General features: G+C 39.0%; 1 protein-coding gene across 1 annotated transcript in view; it reads left to right on the top strand.

The window, feature by feature from the left end:
* The window catches only part of nbas (NBAS subunit of NRZ tethering complex), a 180,330-nt gene that overhangs the window by 39,681 nt on the left and 120,455 nt on the right, over positions 1-20,194 (top strand). Inside the window, exons 19-21 of the mRNA XM_041249686.1 lie at positions 5,196-5,274; positions 6,012-6,116; positions 12,386-12,522. Of these exons, the coding sequence (XP_041105620.1) occupies positions 5,196-5,274; positions 6,012-6,116; positions 12,386-12,522 (321 nt within the window). The remainder of the gene's footprint in view (positions 1-5,195; positions 5,275-6,011; positions 6,117-12,385; positions 12,523-20,194) is intronic.

The following is a 20,194-nucleotide window of genomic DNA, read 5'->3' as shown; positions in this document are numbered from 1 at the left end:
GAGTAAAAATGACAGTTCAGAAGCTGAGGTGGCTATGTGATACTGTTATACTTCAAAAATGTCCATATTTACTTAAATATATTTACAAACAAAACAAATCCAGGGAATCCAATACGATGGGTTGCAGTCCCAAACAAAAGACCCTTGTTAAACATCGATCCTCCTTGCACGAAACTGTGCTCTCTAAATCCGGTGTTAAAGTGGTGCTTGGGTCCATGCTGTGCTGTGCAGTGGGGTTAGTGATCTGGGTACATGCTGACTCAGTGGCAGCAGCTTCTGATCTCCTCCTCAATCCTCTGCATAAACAAACTTAAACAATGACAAAGCCAACACGTACACTACCGGTCACAAGTTTTAGAACGCCTCCATTGAAATTTGAAATTTAAATTTACGCAGTTTAATGTCTCACTGTACTTTGAAATTAAAGCATAGAACAAATAAACAATTGGAGATAAAAAAGAAATCATGGAATCGTTTTGTTTAACAAAATTTAATCAAAATTTTTGACTCATCAAAGTAGCCACCTTTTGCACATATAACAGCCAAACACACTCGTGGCATTCTTTCTACAATGGAAATCAAATATTGTTCGGAAAGTTCTTCCCAACAATGTTGCAGAAGTTCTCACAAATGTGTTGCACTTGTAGGTTGCTTTGCTTTCACACTTCTGTCCAGTTCATCCCAAAATTAATTTACTTCCATTGCTGTAGAACAGCTGTAAGTTGTTAACCCATTACTTGTTCCCTAAAAAAGCCCTTTTTTTATAACTCTGAAATGTACATTATTTTTCAGTTTTTGGTAGCCTAAACTTTTTTTTTTAAAACCTCTGGCAGTTTACCGCTTACCTTTGTACCATTTCAGGCTATTCACTGGACTTGAACTGCTTAAATTTCAATAAAAACTGGAAAAATGGGGGTGTTCTAAAACTTTTGACCGGTAGTGTACACGCGCCGTCTGGGAATTCTGTCTCAGCGCAAGGGGCCGTACTCATGTAGCTGCGTCCCCTTTGTACTACAAACTCCTCCCTACAATCAGCCATCGCCATAGTTTCTCCAACTGCTGCCTGCCCCATAGCTGATTGCAGTGGATTCGTACAGTGTATGTGCAGCTACGATCTCCCCCTAATATTGTCAACTTCCGGTTTCCGCCTACCGTCGAGTCTGACCTTATAGGAGGAAACATACCTCCAACCTTGCACAGCGCCCTCTCTGGTTGGGAGGGAGATTTGAATTTCTTCTCTCTGTCACAGGCTATTAGAAGAACATTTATTGATTGGTTGATTACTCTATTTGACCAATTTGATACTATATTATTATTTTATATTTCAAATACATTTTGACTTACATTTGTGGAGAGCTTTGTGTAACTGTCGTCCACTAGGGAAAGCACTTACATTAGATGTTAGATTAAATGTTAGGTTTTAGGCTAGTGGGCTACATCGTAGTTGTGGCATTTCAACTAAGTTTAAAATTAAAAGAAAAAAAATAGGTAGTTAACCTTTTCAGAATCGGTTCAGAATCGGCAACTTTATCATGGTAGCAGGCTAACACAACATCCTTGGGATTGACTTAAGCAAGTTTTATATTAATCAATCACCATATCAGAGTGGTATTTAATGTAATAACTAAAGATATATGTATCCCACATAGCTCTTCAATTCACAATATCACTACTGATGTATGTGAATATAACAAGGACTTCCAAACTTTTACCAACAGTTACAGTGCCTCTTGGATCTTTTGTTTGGGGCCATGCATTAGGTGGCAAACACCTGTCAAAACAAATCATGTTTTGCCAGTTCCAATGGAGACACATTTTATTATAGCATACAGCTACAATAAATGAATCTGGACAGGTGCTTCTCATTTCACAGTGGCAGGGGCAAGCAAGCAGAATTAAAATTAAATCAAGTGAATTCACAGGTTTACTTGCTAGCAATGCCCACCTCAGTGTGGGGGTGATGTGAATATGTTAACTGATATCGTTGTACAAAACCAGTGCGTCCCAATCTGGTTCTCGGGACCCCAGTGTCTTCTGGATTTCATTCAAACTGAGCTCTCAATTACTTAACTAAACCCTTAATTTAACTAATAATTTGTTTCATTTTACCTTTATCTCAGCTCCTAAAAGTTTCAGATTTCAAGTTACTTATAATATGTTATAGTTAATGTAAAATCAGCAACCTTTTAATAACTGAGAACAATTACAAAGGTAAAATTAAACACATTAAGGGTTTTTGAGAGTTCAGTTGGAACGAAAACCAGAAGACACTGGAGTCCTGAGGGTTGGGTTTGGAAAGCTCTGTAATCTCTATTCCATTCACTCACATATTTCATATCACTTGCCAGTTGGACTTAAATCAAAATGACACTTCACCTAAAGTACTATTTATTTATTTCAGTAAAGCAAAAATGAAACTGAATGAAACCTGTATTAAAAAAAAAATAATAATAAAAAAAAAAAAATGGCTTGAGCATTTCACTTTCTAATAATAGTTCATAACAATTATCGATTAGCAAAGGGCACATGTTGTTTCTAAAGAATGATTCTAATTAAAATGCGCTTGCCACATCTTGGCAATTCATAACAAGCTGAATGGAAGTCAGATGAGGCAGAGTAAAGCCACACTTATCAAATCTTATTTAAAAAGGATAATTTCCCTGATAAAGGCTGAGCAGATTTTCATTAAAATGACAGTTTCCTGAGCTATAATGGCTTTCTTCACAAGTATAAATTCTGAATGCGATCAGAGGTGGAATGCAGAGCAGATCTACACTGAATACTCATTTGCATCTTCCAGCCTTAGGGATGTAGGCTAAGCAATCAGACTCAAGTCATGGCATGTTAAGTTCACTCTCACTCAAGGCTGGAATTGCTAGGATAGTCTGTTTTACCAACACCGATGTGTGGGGGTTGCATGCTCTTTTTGTAGTTTTTTAAAGATTCAGTTCCTCTGGCTAAATGGTGACTACAGTACCATGTAGCCATGTGTTGTCAGGTTACCATGGAGTTTGTTAACACAGAAAAAGTAGAAGTCACTTCTGAAAAAAAGACAAGGCATATCACATTACCTTGTAGACTTGTGGTTCCTCGAGTCCATTCTAGTCTAGGACCAGTAATTTAAATAATTAAGGAGCAGGTTAGAACCAGGCCCTTGATTGGAATGGACTGAAATAGCCCCAAGTGAATTCTACTGCTGTAACCTAAGACAAGCAGAGTTATGGTAGAAGGTAGTTTTCTTTTTTAATCTAAACTTAGAAGAATACTGTATGAAGCTGACATAGATGCTTTCTGAAATTACAGCAGGTGTTGTATGACTTTTGAGAGAGAACTGTCTTTTAAAATGTTCACATGTATGTTTTGTTCATTTCGGTTATTCATATGTTCTCTCTCAGGCTGGCATTCTATTGAAATAGCAGTACATTGTCTCTGTAGCTGGGTGGTATGTTAAGTTCACAGAGACATTCATTGTAAAGCACAAAAAAAAAAAATGTTTAACTGATCCCATTTTTAAAGAATAAAGTGCTTTATCACAGCTCAATTATCTAAAAAGCTTTTAGCTCTAAAGAGTTTTAAATAGCTGTCTTAGAGACTTATGTGCCAAGTGTTACTTTAATGTGTTCCAAGGTTGTCTGAAATAGTTGAATGGAATTGAAAACAAGTGCACCTGTGAGACATCCAGCTGTGCCTAAAAGGACTGTGCAGTTAGTATTCCATCTACCCTGTTAACCCATCTGCATTCAGTATTTAGGAGGTCTTGCTATTTGCCAATACTTTTGGCAGTTTATCAGGAGTGGAATTTGGCCTGCGTGTCTGTTTGCTCCTCCTGTCCAAGAGTATCTTTTCTTATATCCGTTCGCAGCTGTTTTGTCAAAGAATATGCATTGATTTTAGCTGGATCCGTAATAGCAAAGCAGTGATGTGTTCCCCAGTTTAATAGTACCATCCTTAAATTAATTATGCCTTCAGTAATAAGTTTTATGAACATGCTTTCTACGCACTGCTTTACATTTTTATGTGATTTTTTTAAGTCGATAAAATGTGAAGCAAGATTGTTTTTGTTTTTTTTTTATTGTGAGAGAGGTCATTTATGAGGTGAACAAAACAAAATCCACTTAATGTGTATTAATAGTGTAGATTATTATATGTGTATTATATTTTGTATTTGTGGAAGGGTGCTCGGCAATTCACTGACGCACACGGGAGACAGAAGGTTTTATTTGCTACACCGCTTGGCGCACTTGATTTATTTTCACCATAAGGTGGCACTGTGGTACTGTGGTGGCGCAGTGCACAACCAAATACCAGCAATGTTAAAACGGTTGGCAGTCGTAGTGCACACACAGGTGCTCAAAATAATAGTGAAAACAACAGGCACAAAGAAAAAGGGAAAATAAAACTACAAAATAAAAGGTGCTGCTTTGTGCAGCGTCTCCCACTGCAGCTAAATCGGTCAGCTTGGGTCTCCAACTTACACTGGTTATTCCCTCACCATACTCTGTGGGGTGGCCCAGGTATTCCCTGCTAACTCTGCACAGTTTTATTATGAACAGTTATGGCAACTGTCGGCTGTCTTCTTTAGCTGTGCTTGCCTGTCCTTTCCTCTCACTCCAGACACTGCCGTTCTGTAAGGGTTTTTTGTTTTTGTTTTTTTACAGTTGAGGTTCATTAACAGAACTCGCGCTGTCGTTCTTCTTGAATGGGCTGGGCCAACCACAACAAAGCTTTCTTTATTTTTATAGACCTAACAAACCACCCCCCCCAAGGCCCGCCTCCCAACCACTCAGATAGAGGGAGAAACCACACCCCTCACCCACCTCTCTGTGTCACTGCCATGACTGGCAGGTGGATCTTACGGGCCTGCTGTTCTTATCCTGCAGGACCACGCATGCGCCAGACAGTCAGCACAGATATCCCGTTATACTATTAGACATATTTTTTTGATTGAACTGTATTTAATATAGGCCTAATTTATCAAAGTATGGGACACTTTATACAGTCTCCTGTGGGTGGGAAGATTGGAGTACCCATAGTGGAGCAGGTTCTAAGCACTTTTTTTTTTTTTTTTTTTTTTTTTTTTTTTTTTAATTAAGAAAACAGCCACTGACTCTGTCATTTAAAACACATTTTGACCATGAAAAATTTGTGCATGTGTGCAAAAAAGATCTTAACTAGTATGTTTTCTTATTAACTAGGCTTACTTTGGAACAGAAAGAGCTTTGCCGATGCAGACTAAAACTACTGAGTTACTTAGATCGCTTGGCAACATATGAGGTAAGAAATTAAAATACTGTACTGTTCCTGATAGCTATAAACAAAAGAAAAGGGCAGTTCATTCTTACCCCTTTGTTTAAATTTTGAGTATTTTTTGCATTACCTTGTGCAGTGACAACCTCCTTAATTATGTATACAATTCATGAGAGGTGCTGTAATTGCCATCATGCAATAGCTAAGGAATCAGTTCGCTGTTTGATCAAGTGAGTAATCCCCAATGTAGTAATATAAACCCAATCTGAATCAATCTAATTTCTATATACACAACCCATACCTGATGTGCACTTCCATTAACTCTATAGCTCGCATGCTTTATAACAATTATATATTTTCATTTAAAAAAGGATACCTGGTTGCCAGTTTCAGAAAACTCTCAGCGAATGCATATGACATTAGACTTGCGAAAAAAGTAACAGAACCATTGTGTTCCCTGAGCATGCTGACTCGAAAGCAATTATGCAAGCTATTTGCTTCAAATTCTATCACAAACTACATCAGTATTTTTAGGGGGTGAAAAGCTCAGTTTATAGTCAAATAGGTCATTAATCCTCATGGGCTTCCTTGGCCAGGGACTGGAATTTTGTGGATTAAAAGCCTAAAACTAAATATAAGCAAAGCTATTGTTTTTTGTTCAGTTGGACCCTGTATTGTCCTTTGGCACTCAAGGGATTTTACCTTTGGCTTGGTGAGGCGTAATGTGCTGTACATAATGTGATCACACATGATTTTGCTTACAGGAAATCCTTGGAGGGCCGCATGCTGCTGAGCAGAGATATGATGCAGAGTTCTTCAAGAAGTTCAGAAATCAGAACATTGTGTTGTCAGCAAGAACCTATGCCAGGGTAAGGGCTTTTCTTTAGGCCCATAACGTCTGATGGAGCATGACATTATTTCTGCCAACCACATCAACAAATTAGATGTTGATCTCTTAAATCAAGTAACCTTCCTTATATTCAAAGGGCTGGTTACCTTAAATAAACTTGCCTGTTTGCAAATTTCATTTGTGCTTCTTCCTTCTGAGAGACAACCTTGTCTTAAATCCCTCATGCACAAACGCCGCTACTGAGCTGTCTTAGAGACGTTAAAATAAATAAATAAATAAATAATAATTTAAAATAGGGATCGTGTGAGTACAACTTTCAAAAATGCCAGTCAACAGTCACAGATCTGGCACCATTTTTCCTTTCAAGACTGACTTGATCGGAGTGCCTTGTTCAGATAAGTACATCGTTGCTTATATCTACATATTTCACATTTTATGTGTTTTCATACATTTTGTATGTGATAATTTAACAAATCACTGTAATAGTTTATTTGTAATAGTTCTTCTGCACCTAATTGCAGCAGCTTCCCAGACCCGTCCATTGGGTCGCCTGGATATGCTCCCTCTTGCAGGCCTTCAGTTCAGTTGCAGAGTCTTCCAAACCACGTTGAACCTCGACCGCCTATTGAGAGTGTCCCACCTTTGTCTAAGGGAACTCTGTTGGGTTGGGGCACTGTGTGGAATGGCCGAGGTGTGGAATGTGTGTCAGTCTCAATTTTGTGGCTATCTAACTTTTGCTGCGGGCGCACCAGAACTGGCTCTCACTTCGCAGTTCATCTGTCCAGAGTGGCGAAATGGACTGCCGACTACCTTTCAGGAGGAGTCCCCAACAGCTTAGACTGGAGGCTTCACCCTGAAGTGGTGAGCCTCATCTGAGAGATAAATCTCTTTGCCTCCCAGGAATCAACCCACTGTTCCCTCTGGTTCTCCATAATAGGAGTTGGGGAACCACTGGTAATAAATGCCTTGGCACACCAGGACCTTTTTGACGAGGGGAAATCCCCTCTATGTTAAAGGTCTATCTGGTAGCTATTTCAACTTGCCATGTCAAGATATTGATACTGTTTCCCATGGAGGTCACTTTCTGGTGGGGCAATTTTTGAAAGGGGCTCGGCTGCTTCGTCTGAATATGAAGGACATTGTCCCTCGCTGGAGGCTAAACATGGTGCTTAATGCACTCGCAAAGCCTCCATTTGAATTCCTGCAATCAGCTGAGCTGAAATTTCGATATTTTCAAAGCAGCTTTCTAGCTCGCTATCACCTCCGCAAAGCAGGTGAGTCTGATACAAGTATCCTCTATCGTGATAGCCTGCTTATATTTTACAGAGGACAGGTCACGCTCCTTACCAATCCTGCCTTTGTGCCGAAGGCTATCTTGGCTCTCCATGTCAACCAGTCTGTGGAATTGGAGGCTTTCCATCCACCTCCTTTCCAGTCTGACAGGGAGTGAGCTCCGTACGCGCTGCCCAGTTCGGGCCCTGGTGTATTATGTTGACAGGACAAAAAGTTTGAACAGTTTTTTGTTTGCTAAGGGGCAAAATCCAGTGGTCAAGCGCTGTCTAAGCAGCAGCTGTCGAAGTGGATAGCAGACACAGTCAGGACTGCCTGTGAGCTGGCCAACTTGCTCCCTCCAGAAAAGCTCACTGCCCAGTCCAGCAGGGGCCATGCAACTTCGTGGGCTTTATTCCAGGATGCATCTGTCAAGGACATATGCAATGCGGCATGTCATGGATCCTCAAAATCATGGTCTTGGAACTAGTGCTAAGAGCGGCTTCCCAGTTGACCCTTGCCAAACAGGCATAGAGGTGAAATTCTTCCTTAATTTTCACCCTAGCTACTTGTTACTGGGGTACTGAATGGTGACGTACAAGTCAGCCTCTCGGCTGAGCCTTCCGGTCATTCTGCATTCATGCCTTTGCGATGGCTTTGGTATACTCACCACTTCAGTAATGGTTATATTTTGTACTTAAAAGGGAATGTTAGGTTATTCTCATAACCCTGGTTTTTACCTAGTCAGTTACAGAGTGAACTCCCAGTCTCCATGTTGCTTGGGTCAGGAGAACAAACTGATCTCTTTCTCAGAGATCCTTAAATAATACTTGTTGGCGCCAGAATATTGTCTGTTCTCCATAAAAATCTGCCCCTGTTTAATAACATTGTCCAATTTTCTCCTGCGTAGCTTGGGTACAGACTCATTGAATAGTTTCGCTCTTGCACTATTTTCATTAAATCTCTTTATTTGTTTTTTTGTCCAAAAGATTTAAAAATAAAAGGTATACACTTGGGTTTAGCTAGTTACTCACCTTTGTTTTTCGTTTTTATTTGCACACATGGCCTCTGTCTGGTCTCAGTGTTGGTCACCCCTCTCACCCTCTTGTGGTGGGACTCTTTCAACTCTGATACCTCTTTCTGATAAGTTCTGTGGTTCGTCTAAAAGACCAACCAGTTCTAGACCGCGAAAAAGGCCTAACAAATCCTCTCATTTTCACGGCAGTAGAGAGAAAGAGGCATCAACCAAACCACTGGCAACCATTGCTGAAACTTCCACATTGATCACACAGTGGACTCCTGCACCAGTGATGATGCCCTCTGTCACCAAGGATATTTTTTTTCAAAGGATGCAGGAATTTGAAAAGTCTAGACCAGCCATGAATCCACAGCGGGCCCCAGCGGAGGCTTCCGGTACTACAATACAAAAACGTTTTTATCCTCCAGAAATGCAGTTTTGCAGACGATGATGTCATGGACTCCGCCCCTGATGATGATGTTTCAGTGGTTGATGAAGGTACTGTACCAGTTTGTACTAATGACTTCTAAGGATAAGGATGATTTCTTGAGCATCATCTGGAAGCTCATTGAGGCGCTATGGCAGAACCCTGCTAATACTGTACCAAGTCTCCCAAGGGCAGGTACATTTTACAGAGGTTCTTCAAACCATAAACACAGCCTACACTGGATGCCCTCCATCCTCTAAAGTTTCAGGATTGTGTCTCTGCCCAAAGTAATCAAGGCAATTCAACCAGTCTTTCTATAGACCTCAAAGATGCCTATGTCAGTCTTCCCATACATCTAGACTACAGAAAATACCTCTGGTTTGCAATCAAGGAGTTTTAATACCAATTCAAGGTGCTTCCCTTCGGCATCTCCACAGCCCCCGAGTATTCACCAAGGTAATGGCAGGAGTGGCCGCACATCTCCAGAGCATGGGCTTACATGTCTATCGCTACATGACAATTGACTGATACAGGCTCTGTTAAAAGAAAGAGCAATAGAACACAGAGACAAGACACTTCAACTTGGACGCACACTTATGCCTTTGTAGGTCTGACATTACACCTTTCCCTTTCCAGCCCGATGTCGGACCCTGTCCGACATCATCAAAAAGACGTAAAGCACAGGTCTCTAGTCGTTTTTTCTCCGGAAAAAGTCGAGAAAACCTTTCAATGGCCGAGGGAGATCAATAGGAGCTGAATGAAGCCGAAAAATAAAAGGGTGTATCTCATAGGCCCATGCAGTACAGAGATAACAGGGACGTAAACAAAGGAGATAGCTGCTTCCGCACCAGTGCTCAAAGAATTTGCACCAGTTTTAAGACAAGTGTTTTAATTTTCACCGACATACCATATCTGTAAAATATATAAATCACCAAGAGGGCACAAGGTCATGGAATCTGTGCTTGCTAGCCATGAAGATCTGTGACTGGTGCAGGACAAAGATGTAAACATCCATCCAAGCAACCTGTCTACCTGGGGTCGACAACAGCATGGCAGACCTGTTAAGCAGTGAAATGACACCTCACGAGTGGAAGATCCAGCCAGACGTGTTACACGCTTTTTTCCAGAAGTTAGGTCAACCACTGGTAGACCTATTTGCTACAACAGAGAATGCTCAGTTGGCCCTGTTTTGCTTCCGGTTTCAACAGAAGGAAGCAATGACAACAGATGGTCTGTCCATTTCATGGTCAACCATACTGATGTATGCATTCCATCCCATACCTCTAATTCCATCGGTACTCAGGAAAGTGAAGAGGGACAGTGCCGTTATCATTCTAGTAGCCCCTTATTTGACCAAGAGGTTTTGTTTCTTGGAGATTCTGGAACTAGCAGAAGCGGGACCTTTTCATCTACCAGTAAGGCACACTCTGCTGTCTCAGAACAAGGGGAGGATGTCGCACAACTACCCTTCGTGGTTACAACTAACTACATGGAGATTGGACTGCAGCAATTAATAAGTCAAGGATTATCAGAACAAGTAGTCAACATCTTACTTGCATCTAAGAAGCTTCTACTTTTTTTTACTTATTCAGGGAAATGGAGAGAATTTGTTCTTTTGTGTAACATTAAATCACTGGATCACACAGATATCTCTCTAGATAATTGTTTTTTTTTTTTTTTTTTTTTTAACTCAGTCTGGTACTGAAAAAACTCATGGGACCACCTCTTGAACCTATGGCAACATGTGAGGAGAAGTTTCTTACGTGAAAAACTGCATTTTTAGTGCCAGTTACATCAGCCAGAAGGGTAAATGAACTTCAAGCATTAGTTTTTGATGTACCATATTCCAGTCATTTAAGGATAGTATTGTCTGCAGGCCTAATCCCCCATTCTTTCCGAAAGGGGTAACACAATTTCATCTGGACTAGGTCATAATTGTTCCTGATTTCTGCCCTAAACCCCATAAATCAGAAAAAGAGGCCAGACACCACCTAATTGATATCCTGAGAGCGTTGAATTTCTATATTCACAGAACCATCAAAAGAAGGCCATCGACAACTTTGTGTCTTTTATTCACAAGCTTGAGGCAAACCTGTCGGTAAACAATCAATCTCCACCTGGATCTCTTCTTGTATAAAGTTTTCTTATAGACTGGACAAGAAACTTATTCCGGGATTTATAAGAGCCCATTCAGTAAGAGGAGTGGCTACTACATGGGCAAATTTAAAATTGGTTCTCATTCAGGACATTTGCAAGGCTGCTACATGGTCATCTGTCAACACTTTTGCAAATCATTATAATTTGGATGTGTCTTTTTCTCAGCCGATCTTTGCTCATTCTGTCTTATCTGTGGCTTCTTGCACTAACATCTGACCTTCCACCCTTGTTTTTTATTCCTTTGGTAAGGTTCACTTGGTGTGTGGAGTTCATCTGACTAGGGAAGAAGACAAAGATTACCTCTAATATGGTTTCTTCATAGTCAAACTCCACACACCTATATTCCTCCCTCTTCTTCCCATTTCTTTGCTGTTTTTGTTTTCGAAAATTGGCCAATGTTACTAAACAGGGCCTGCTTTTTATGAAGGAGGGACAATATTCTGGCACCAACAAGGATTATTTAAGGATCTCTTGGAAAGAGATGGGTTTGTTCTCCTGACCCAAGCAATATGGAGCTGGGAGTTCACTCTGTGTGGAGTTCATCGACTACGAAGAAACCATATCAGGTAATCTTTATCTTCCCTGAAATAGAAATGTAGCCATAAAACTTCAAGGTCGCTGTGTCCATTATTCGCAGCAGGCTTGAAGAAAAAATACGCTCTCTGTGATTGCAGTGCTTTTGATCGCTCGGGGTCAGGGTCACGACTGTCACAGTTTCAAAGAGCAGCTTTGGTATAAAGTATTCAGGATGCGGTTCTTTAGGAGGTAAACACCCATTCAGTAATGGTTACATTTCTATTTCAGTTAACCAGGGTTATGATAATAACCTAAAGTTTGTTTGCTTTACCAGTCCAGTATGGGCAACATCAAGCTCAGTTACGATATAGCTACAGCTTAAACTGTGTCTGTTTTATTGATCTAAGCAACAACTTGTCTAAATCCCACATCCATAGATCATTAGGGCAGGGGACGTATATGTTACCAAGGTAAACAGCTATCCAAATACCAGAGATTACAATTTTAATCATTTAAACAATGACAGTATATAGACCTGCCACCATTATAATCAAAGGTATAGACTGACACTTATTGTATTGTCTGGTTTCACAGACCCTGACTAGCACTATCCTAGAGCTACCTTACCCAAGGTGACATTAAGTAATCTAGATTTAGTTCTTACAGAGGTCTGTTAAACCAGATGTGATGGTATAGGATGTCCCAAGATAATTTCCTTGTTTTTCTATGAATGTTTACAGGGAAGAGATCAAATAGCTATAAAAAAAAATATTTAGGAAAATGTGAAATCATACAGTAAACAAAGCACATCATTAATTAACAGAAGAAATCAAATCTAACAAAAAATGCTTGTTAATCGAAGTTGGCCCTTAGCATTCACAAGCTGCCTTTATCATTACAGCAAAGTAACGTTCAAGCACTGGACATTCTCTTTACTTATCATGGGTCAGAGCTTCTGCAGCACCGACTCACCATCCTCTTCAATTTCCCAGAGACCACCTCTCCACATGAATATGCCATCCTGTTGCCAGAAGCATGGTAAGTGAAACATAAGAACCTGTCTTAATGGACTGTAATATGGTGTTAAATTGTTCACTTGAAATCCATTTCACTAATCCTCATGGAAGAGACATTCCATTTCCTGTTACATTACCTCTTGGAAACCAGTGATGATAATCTGAGTTTTGCTGTTTTGTATAGAAGCATTAAGGCATGACAGGGGATGGGTTGATAGGATCTCACCGCACACTTAAGTCGTTACAAGGCACGACGTGAAGCCATGCTTAGGCAGATGGTGATCTAAAAAACTTTTGTTATGATGTCAAAAAGTGAAGAAAGACAGAAGAAAAGACCAGGATTACAGGTTGAATAGAAATGCTTGATATCAAGTCATTACATTTTGTGGCTATGTGTCTATTTTGTGACAGACCTAAATGACATTTCAGACCACTGTGTTTAGCTCCTTATAGCTAATAATCTTTTTGTGGATGTTTGGCATGGGATGCTCTCTCTCATTTATTCTACAGATGTTTGTTTGAGTTAATCTAAGGGGATTTGATAGGCTTCTGAACAAGCACTATATTGGGTTCAAGGCATTATCATGGTGGAGCACTCTGTCTCTGCCAGAGACGTGATGCTGCACTTTGAGGTCATTGAGCTTGGATTTGTAGATCCTCACTGTAACTCGACCTTTAGCTAGAGTCAATGGACCATCCTTCCTATGTAAAACAGCCCCATGCCATGGTTGAACAGCAGCTCCTTTCATAGTACAGTGATTTCACTCAATGAGATGCTTCTGTTCATAAATGTTTTCTACACCATGGAACCATTTTGCCTAATGCTTGGACACAAATGGATTTTAAAGAGGAGTCTAAGCATCCAAAAAGGCTTGTGATAATGTGTGTTATAGAGGAGATATGCCTTCATGACCATTGTGTGTTTTAGTTACTTTCTGTCATGGAAGATGTGCCACTTTTTGTATAACCGAGATTAATGCAGCATGATTTCATATTTTCTTATTTCACAACAGAATTTGAAAACAAGAAGTTTCCAGTTTTTTTGTTGTTGTTTTTTTTTTAAAAAATATTTCAGTATTTCCAAAATATATTTTAGAAACACCTAAGATATTTTGACTAATGAAAAAAGAACCATAATATTGCTTTCTTATTAGTAAGTCCAAATACATTAATGTATCCTGAATGTATCAGGACCACTTGGGGATTGATCATAATATAAAAATACTGTAGCTGTTTCCACAGGTAATACTGAAAAATATACACATAAACAGCTTTTATTAAAATGTTATTGAAATAAATACCGAATTCTCTGGGATTTAATACAACCACAGATTTAATTCAGAATTAATTCTTAAATTCATACTTTAGATGAAATATGTTTGTTTTATTTATAAACATAATTGGCTAAATTACTAGAAATGGTGTATTTTCCTTTTTGTTTTATTAAAAAGTGGTTAATGTTTACTAAATGCTTGTCCTTAATCTGTTATGTTGAATTATGGTATAGTAAGCGTCGGGTGCCAATACTTTTGTCTGCAACCATATAGATGGTGTTCATGCTCTGTACATAAATTGATAATAAAAAGCAGGGATATTTCAGAAGTTGTCTGACACCCTGGGATCCTTCAATAAGCTGCTTGATGAGATTCTGGGATCAATAAGCTACAAACAACCAAACAAGCAAGATGGGCTGAATGGCCTCTTCTCATTTGTAACCTTTCTTATGTTCTTGTCATTGAAGGGAAATTCTGATTTCCTGCTATGCATAAATATTACATTTTTGCCACCTTATTTTGGAAGACTGTTGAAAGTAGTTTGAGAGACCTTGACTTTCTGGTGTAATTTCATTTTCAGAATGGAATATTACCGTATATGCTCTAACCTTTCTATTGTAATGGAGAGAAAAACAAGATTATACCGCTTTATCTGACACAGTGATTCTCTGGAGAGACGACAACAAGATTAGAGCTATGCCCCTGAAAATGAATAGTAGATCAAGTAGTACAGACCTGATGCAATTTATGTGTATGTTGTTAGCTTGCAGGCTGCTCGAAGGCAAATAACATCAGATTCATCAAGTTCTGCTTTACTGCAAAATCAATGAAAAAAATGGCACCTTTTTAAATAGCTTTCTAATGCAGTGGAAACTAAATTCGGTCCTTGTGGAAACCTGCAAAATTAACTCCCTGCATTTTTGCAGTTAATTTGAGTTGGTGATTTAAATACCTTATTTCCGCAGTCAAGTTACTTGTTACTGCACAGAAAGAGAAGTCTTAGTTACTGTACCTGTATCTGTTGTAAAGCAGCATCAAATACAATACAGTGTGTATTTTTTAAAGCCAATCATAGATTACTAAACCATACCCTGCAAGTGATAGCCACATGGAGTTAAAGGCCTACCGCACTTGAAATGTGGCTGAATAAATAACACTGACACTATGTAACATAAATAATTGGTTCTCTGAAGCAGGCTTTTATTGGTATCTTGAATTTGTTAAGATTGTCAGTTTAATGAATGTTTTAGATCCCCTCTTGTCAACATCCCTGGGGTCTTACATTTTAGTCAGTGTTGGGTTGGATGATACTACCTGTTGTACTACATGTGTCTGACTTCAGATCTGAACAGGTGAGGTTGGTGGGCTTTGCCATGATAATACTTATACAAGTTTGCTATTTTAAAATTCTTTAGAGAGGCCACTCCAAATGTTGTTTTACATCTTTAAAAGAGTTTGGTAAGACCTGTTTTAGAGTACACCAGTTTTGCCTGTGATCCATTTAAAAAATACTTGAGTCTGTGCAAACATTTACTTGTAGGATTGTATTGAATGACTGGAATTGGGATTCTACTCACGATAAGCTTCTTAGTCGCTCTTCGCTTAAACCATTAAGTGGCAGAAGGTCCTATTTTATTCTTGTTCATTTCTATAAGGTTCTGCATTCACTGTGTCCTCCCTCTATGTCACTCTGCTCGTAATAGATCTGGGCTGAGAGGTCTCAACGGAGCTGCTCTGACTAGCAGTCCTTTTTGCCTTCAGTTGTGTTGTTATTCTTTGGCACAGCCTTGCAGTTATATAATGCCCTTCTGGATTCTGCTGTGTCATTATCAAGCCTTTCTGGGTTTAAAACTGTTGCTCAGTGTCATCTGCACGTGAGGTCAACTTGTTTTAGTGAAATTTAAATATAAATATCTTTCTCTTTTATTATATTTGGTATTGTATGTATACATGTTTGAAATGTGTGTTTTTATTGATATTACTTGGATGTATAATAATTGTTGTATTGTGTATTATTGAGTGTGGTCTCCTTAGGTCTCATTGTATTAGTGCTGCACTATTGAGATGTACCTGTGCTGGCCGTGTGGGGACATGGTGAATAAACTAAACTTACAAAAGTTTGCTATTGGAAAATTGCACTGTAATTGTGCAGTTTACCAGGCTTTCCCCTTGGTTATACTATGTGTTACCATGCCAGTCATGAATAATCATGTTTTTGTCACAATCCTATGTGCTATACCATACTTGTATTTGGTTTATCATGCCATACTGAGCTTTTGTTATGCAGCATATTTCAGAACTTGTGAATAAAGAAATCTTGCTCTCATAAATGTTGCACTTAGACAACATAAGTAGTCATGGTTACTCCACATGCCTAATTAAAATGTACTGTTTGTATAACAGTGTGACAAAATATTTTGAAAATTGCCCTGCCAAATCATAAAAATTGAATGTTTATCAAGACTGAAGTCTGAAAATGAGTCATAATGTTAAAAGAAAAAATAGCCATGCTTCCAATGGTGTTGTTGGTTCTCAAATAGATAAAGTCTGTTGTTTCTAATTTAAAATAATATTAACTCGTGGACTGATTGAAAAACAAACTGAGGTGGTCTGGACGTAAGTGGGAGCACACATGTGGTTTTGTGTACTGGGTCAGAGTGGATGTGAGGGATTTTAAGCAACAGTTAAGTCAGATGCAAAGAGGACTTCCCATGCAGTTGGGCCTGTGGGAGGCAAAGCTTTTAAGATAGATATTTATTTATAGTTTCAAAGTGCTTGCAAGTCTGTGGGGATGCTGTACAACCATCACATCTGTATAACACTGTGTAAAAATGTTTTTATTTTATTTTGGTTGCTGGGTAGTAAGTGTTATTTCCTAATTGCTTATGCCTCAAAAGTATAGAAAATGGCTATTATTCTCCACAAACTTTGCTTTTGTGACCAGGACAGTGATATTTTGAAATGTACCTATTTTCCAGAACATTCCAGATAGATTCAGTGCTGAGTAAACTTGGAGTAACTTCTAGAACTTTCTAGAAATGTCCAGTAATATAAATAGTAGTATAAATACAGGGGCCTTAAGCCCACCAGTTCAGTTTAGTTCCAGCTGCCTAAGTGGATACATATCTGCATTCTTCTGAGATGGCATCAAGAGGCTGCAATGGTGGCATTCCTGATGGGTCTCCAAGGCGGTTTTACCAAGTTTCCCTGCTATCTTTGCCTTTGGGACAGCAGGGACACCAAGGCGCACTACCACAGGCGGGACTGGCCACAGCGGACCGAGTTCTCTGTGGGGAGGAACAACGTCAAGTGGGAGCCACTGGTGGACCCCCGGAAGGTGCTGATGCCACCACGGCACATCAAATTGGGCCTTATGAAACAATTTGTCAGAGCTCTAGATAAGGAGTCGGCAGCCTTCAAGTACCTTCAAGACTTCTTCCCTAAGCTGTCTGCGGTCAAAGCCGGTGTCTTTGTCGGACCACAGATAAAGAAGATCCTGGAGTGCAATGAATTCCCTAAGAAGCTCACTAGTAAGGAGAAAGTGGCTTGGAACAGCTTTGTCGCAGTGGTTCGGGGCTTCCTGGGCAATCACAAGGCCGAAAACTGTGTGGAGCTGGTTGAGACTCTGGTGAAGAACTACGGCACAATGGGCTGTAGGATGTCCCTCAAAGTCCATATCCTTGATGCTCATCTTGATAAATTCAAAGAGAACATGGGAGCGTACTCTGAGGAGCAAGGCAAGCGCTTCCACCAGGATATACTGGACTTTGAACGCCGCTACCAAGGACAGTATAACGAGAACATGATGGGAGACTACATTTGGGGGATGATTCGAGAAAGTGATTTACAGTATAATCGTAAATCTCAAAACTACTCACTTCTAAATCTTTTGTAGTCATTTTTGTATTGTTTTAGTATAAATACATGTTAATTTGGATTCATATGTTGTTTTCTTCTGACTTTATGTGAACGAAAAGACACAAATTCGCCCATTTTCTCATTGGAAATAGGTACATTTCAAAATATCCCTGTCCTGGTCACAAAAGCAAAGTTTGTGGGGAATAATAGCCATTTTCTATACTTTTGAGGCATAAGCAATTAGGAAGTAACACTTACTACCCAGGAACAAAAATTGTGTTACATAATGTAATCATATAATTGTAAGGAGAGGGGGATAATGACTGAGCCAAAGTAGCAGTGCCAGGCAGTAATAAAGGCTAATGTCAGTAATTGGCAAAGCAATCAATGACATTGTTGTCTTTTTGGAAATTCATTAGGCTTGGGAACCTTGTAGGCAGTTTGATGTGATTTGAGTTATGCATCAAATTGCAAATGTTCTTAATGTGTTTAAAAACTGATGCATCAATTATTTCATATTTCTGTACATCTTAGTAACAGTTCTCAGAGTTTGCTTAAAAATCTTTTCATTTTTTGGATAAATTCACAAAATTTTGTCCAAGCCAATAGCCCACCTCCCGCAATCACCAGTCTGTGGCAGTCAGAGGCAGAATCGTTTTTGTGATTGCAAGAGAAGGGCTGAGCGGAAGTATTTGTAACTTTTGAACCATGCACCATTAAAAACTAAAAGAGCAACACATTTAACCATTTGTTCCCAAATTTTGTGAAAATCATGTTCCATTTGTTACCCTTATAAACAGTGTAAATGAGTTTCTAAAAAAAAAAAAAAGAACATGGGAAATTGGTGCAAAGTATGCTTTATTGTTGGTCACAGCTGTGACCGGCGGGAATATGTAGTTAAATATAAAATGCATTTTAAAATATCTTTATAATGCAAAGAACGAATTCCTTAATACAATTAACAGGAGAGAGAAACAGTAACAGCATGTCAACATCAAAACAGGAAAATGTTTTTGAGGAACTTTCATACATTTAAAATTACGTATGAAGTCTCTACGGATCAAAGTTCTCCGCTTAATGCACCTTTCGTTTACAGTCATCACATTTGTCATTGTATAAGTGCATTACGTTCTTTATGTTCTCATTTTCAGTTTCAGTTCAAGCATATGGTTTCAACAAAATATTCTCAATATACAGTCACCATGGTCGGTGTACATAAAACTGTAAAGCCATAAAAGATAAATATGTGTCTCATGTGCTGGGATATCACTAGCAGCTGGTCTCTTTGAATTCTTGAAGACACAGCCCTTGTTCTTGACGTTCTGTAAGTGATCAAATTTTTCTGTGGAAGATGGTGTGGTTGTTGCTTGAGTGGGTTGTAATGTAGACCCACCCTGGATGAGAATGAGTTTCCAGATGTTTCCTTTTCATGGTGTTAGAATCAGATGGTTTAGTATGGGTCTAAGTTCAGCTGGCTGTGATGTTTTCTGTGTCGGAGTTATAGCAGTGCTGGTGTTTTAATTTTCACGTCTCGATCTGTCATGTGCGGAAGAAGGTGATTATGCTCTGGTCTTTGGTTTTGCACCAGTAGATTCAACTGACTGCACAATGTAGACTTTTGTTTCTTAGTTGTTGCAACAATAGCACACACATGATCACCTCCAGCATTACTTTCATCCAACAGTGAGAGTGTGGGCTCTTAAGTTAATTCCGACTCTTTGTCCATTGCATCCCCCAAAACGAATATGCCAGCATTAGGGTTAAGGAGTCTTGCTGGCAAATGAGCAGTTTCTGTCTGATCATATTGATGAAGTATATCCAAAAACCTCACTTAATGTGAACCTAAGGAAGAATAGTTTTGCACTGCTTTATCCCATATGTTAAATGGTTTAATCAGCAAATTCATTCTCTAAAACTTTAGAATAACATAAAGGATATTTACTTAGAGTAAAATATGGTGGGCTGTAATGTTTGTATCCTCAAAGGCTGTACAAACATTATATAAAACAAGTTTGGGTTAATATGCACAATTTTTTTTATTCACAGTTCATAATGGATTGCTGTTAAGTGTCAATGTTAAATATATGACTGGTTTTGGATGTCAACACTAGAAGTACTGGAATTTCGAACAACCTAGAAGCGCCAAACCTATCATTTTAACCCTCCTATTAGCTTCTGGTTCTATTTGACCCGACTCTAGTTTCCAACTGGCTTAAATGCTATTTTTCTTTTCATTTTCTGTATAATGTTTTATGACTTTTCCTAAGTTGGGGTCATGAACTTATACAGAGAAAACAGAAGCTTTTGAGGTGTTTTTTTTTTTTTAGAACATGTGTACAAATAAGATGGGTCACTATGACCCGTGGCATTTATCTATGCAGATTTGTGTGCAGGTAAAAAAACAAACTTCTTTAATTTGTTATTTTATTATTATTATATTTGTATTATTATTTCAGAAAATGGCTGCATCTGTCTGGAGATATTTATAAACAAAAAAAAAAACAGTATATATCTACAAGGCAGAGCCTAATTTTCTCAGTCAGTATTGCAACAGCATCTCAG

This window comes from Polyodon spathula, chromosome 5, assembly GCF_017654505.1.
Source record: "Polyodon spathula isolate WHYD16114869_AA chromosome 5, ASM1765450v1, whole genome shotgun sequence".
NCBI lineage: Eukaryota > Metazoa > Chordata > Actinopteri > Acipenseriformes > Polyodontidae > Polyodon > Polyodon spathula.
This window is presented reverse-complemented; position numbering and strand designations above follow the sequence as displayed.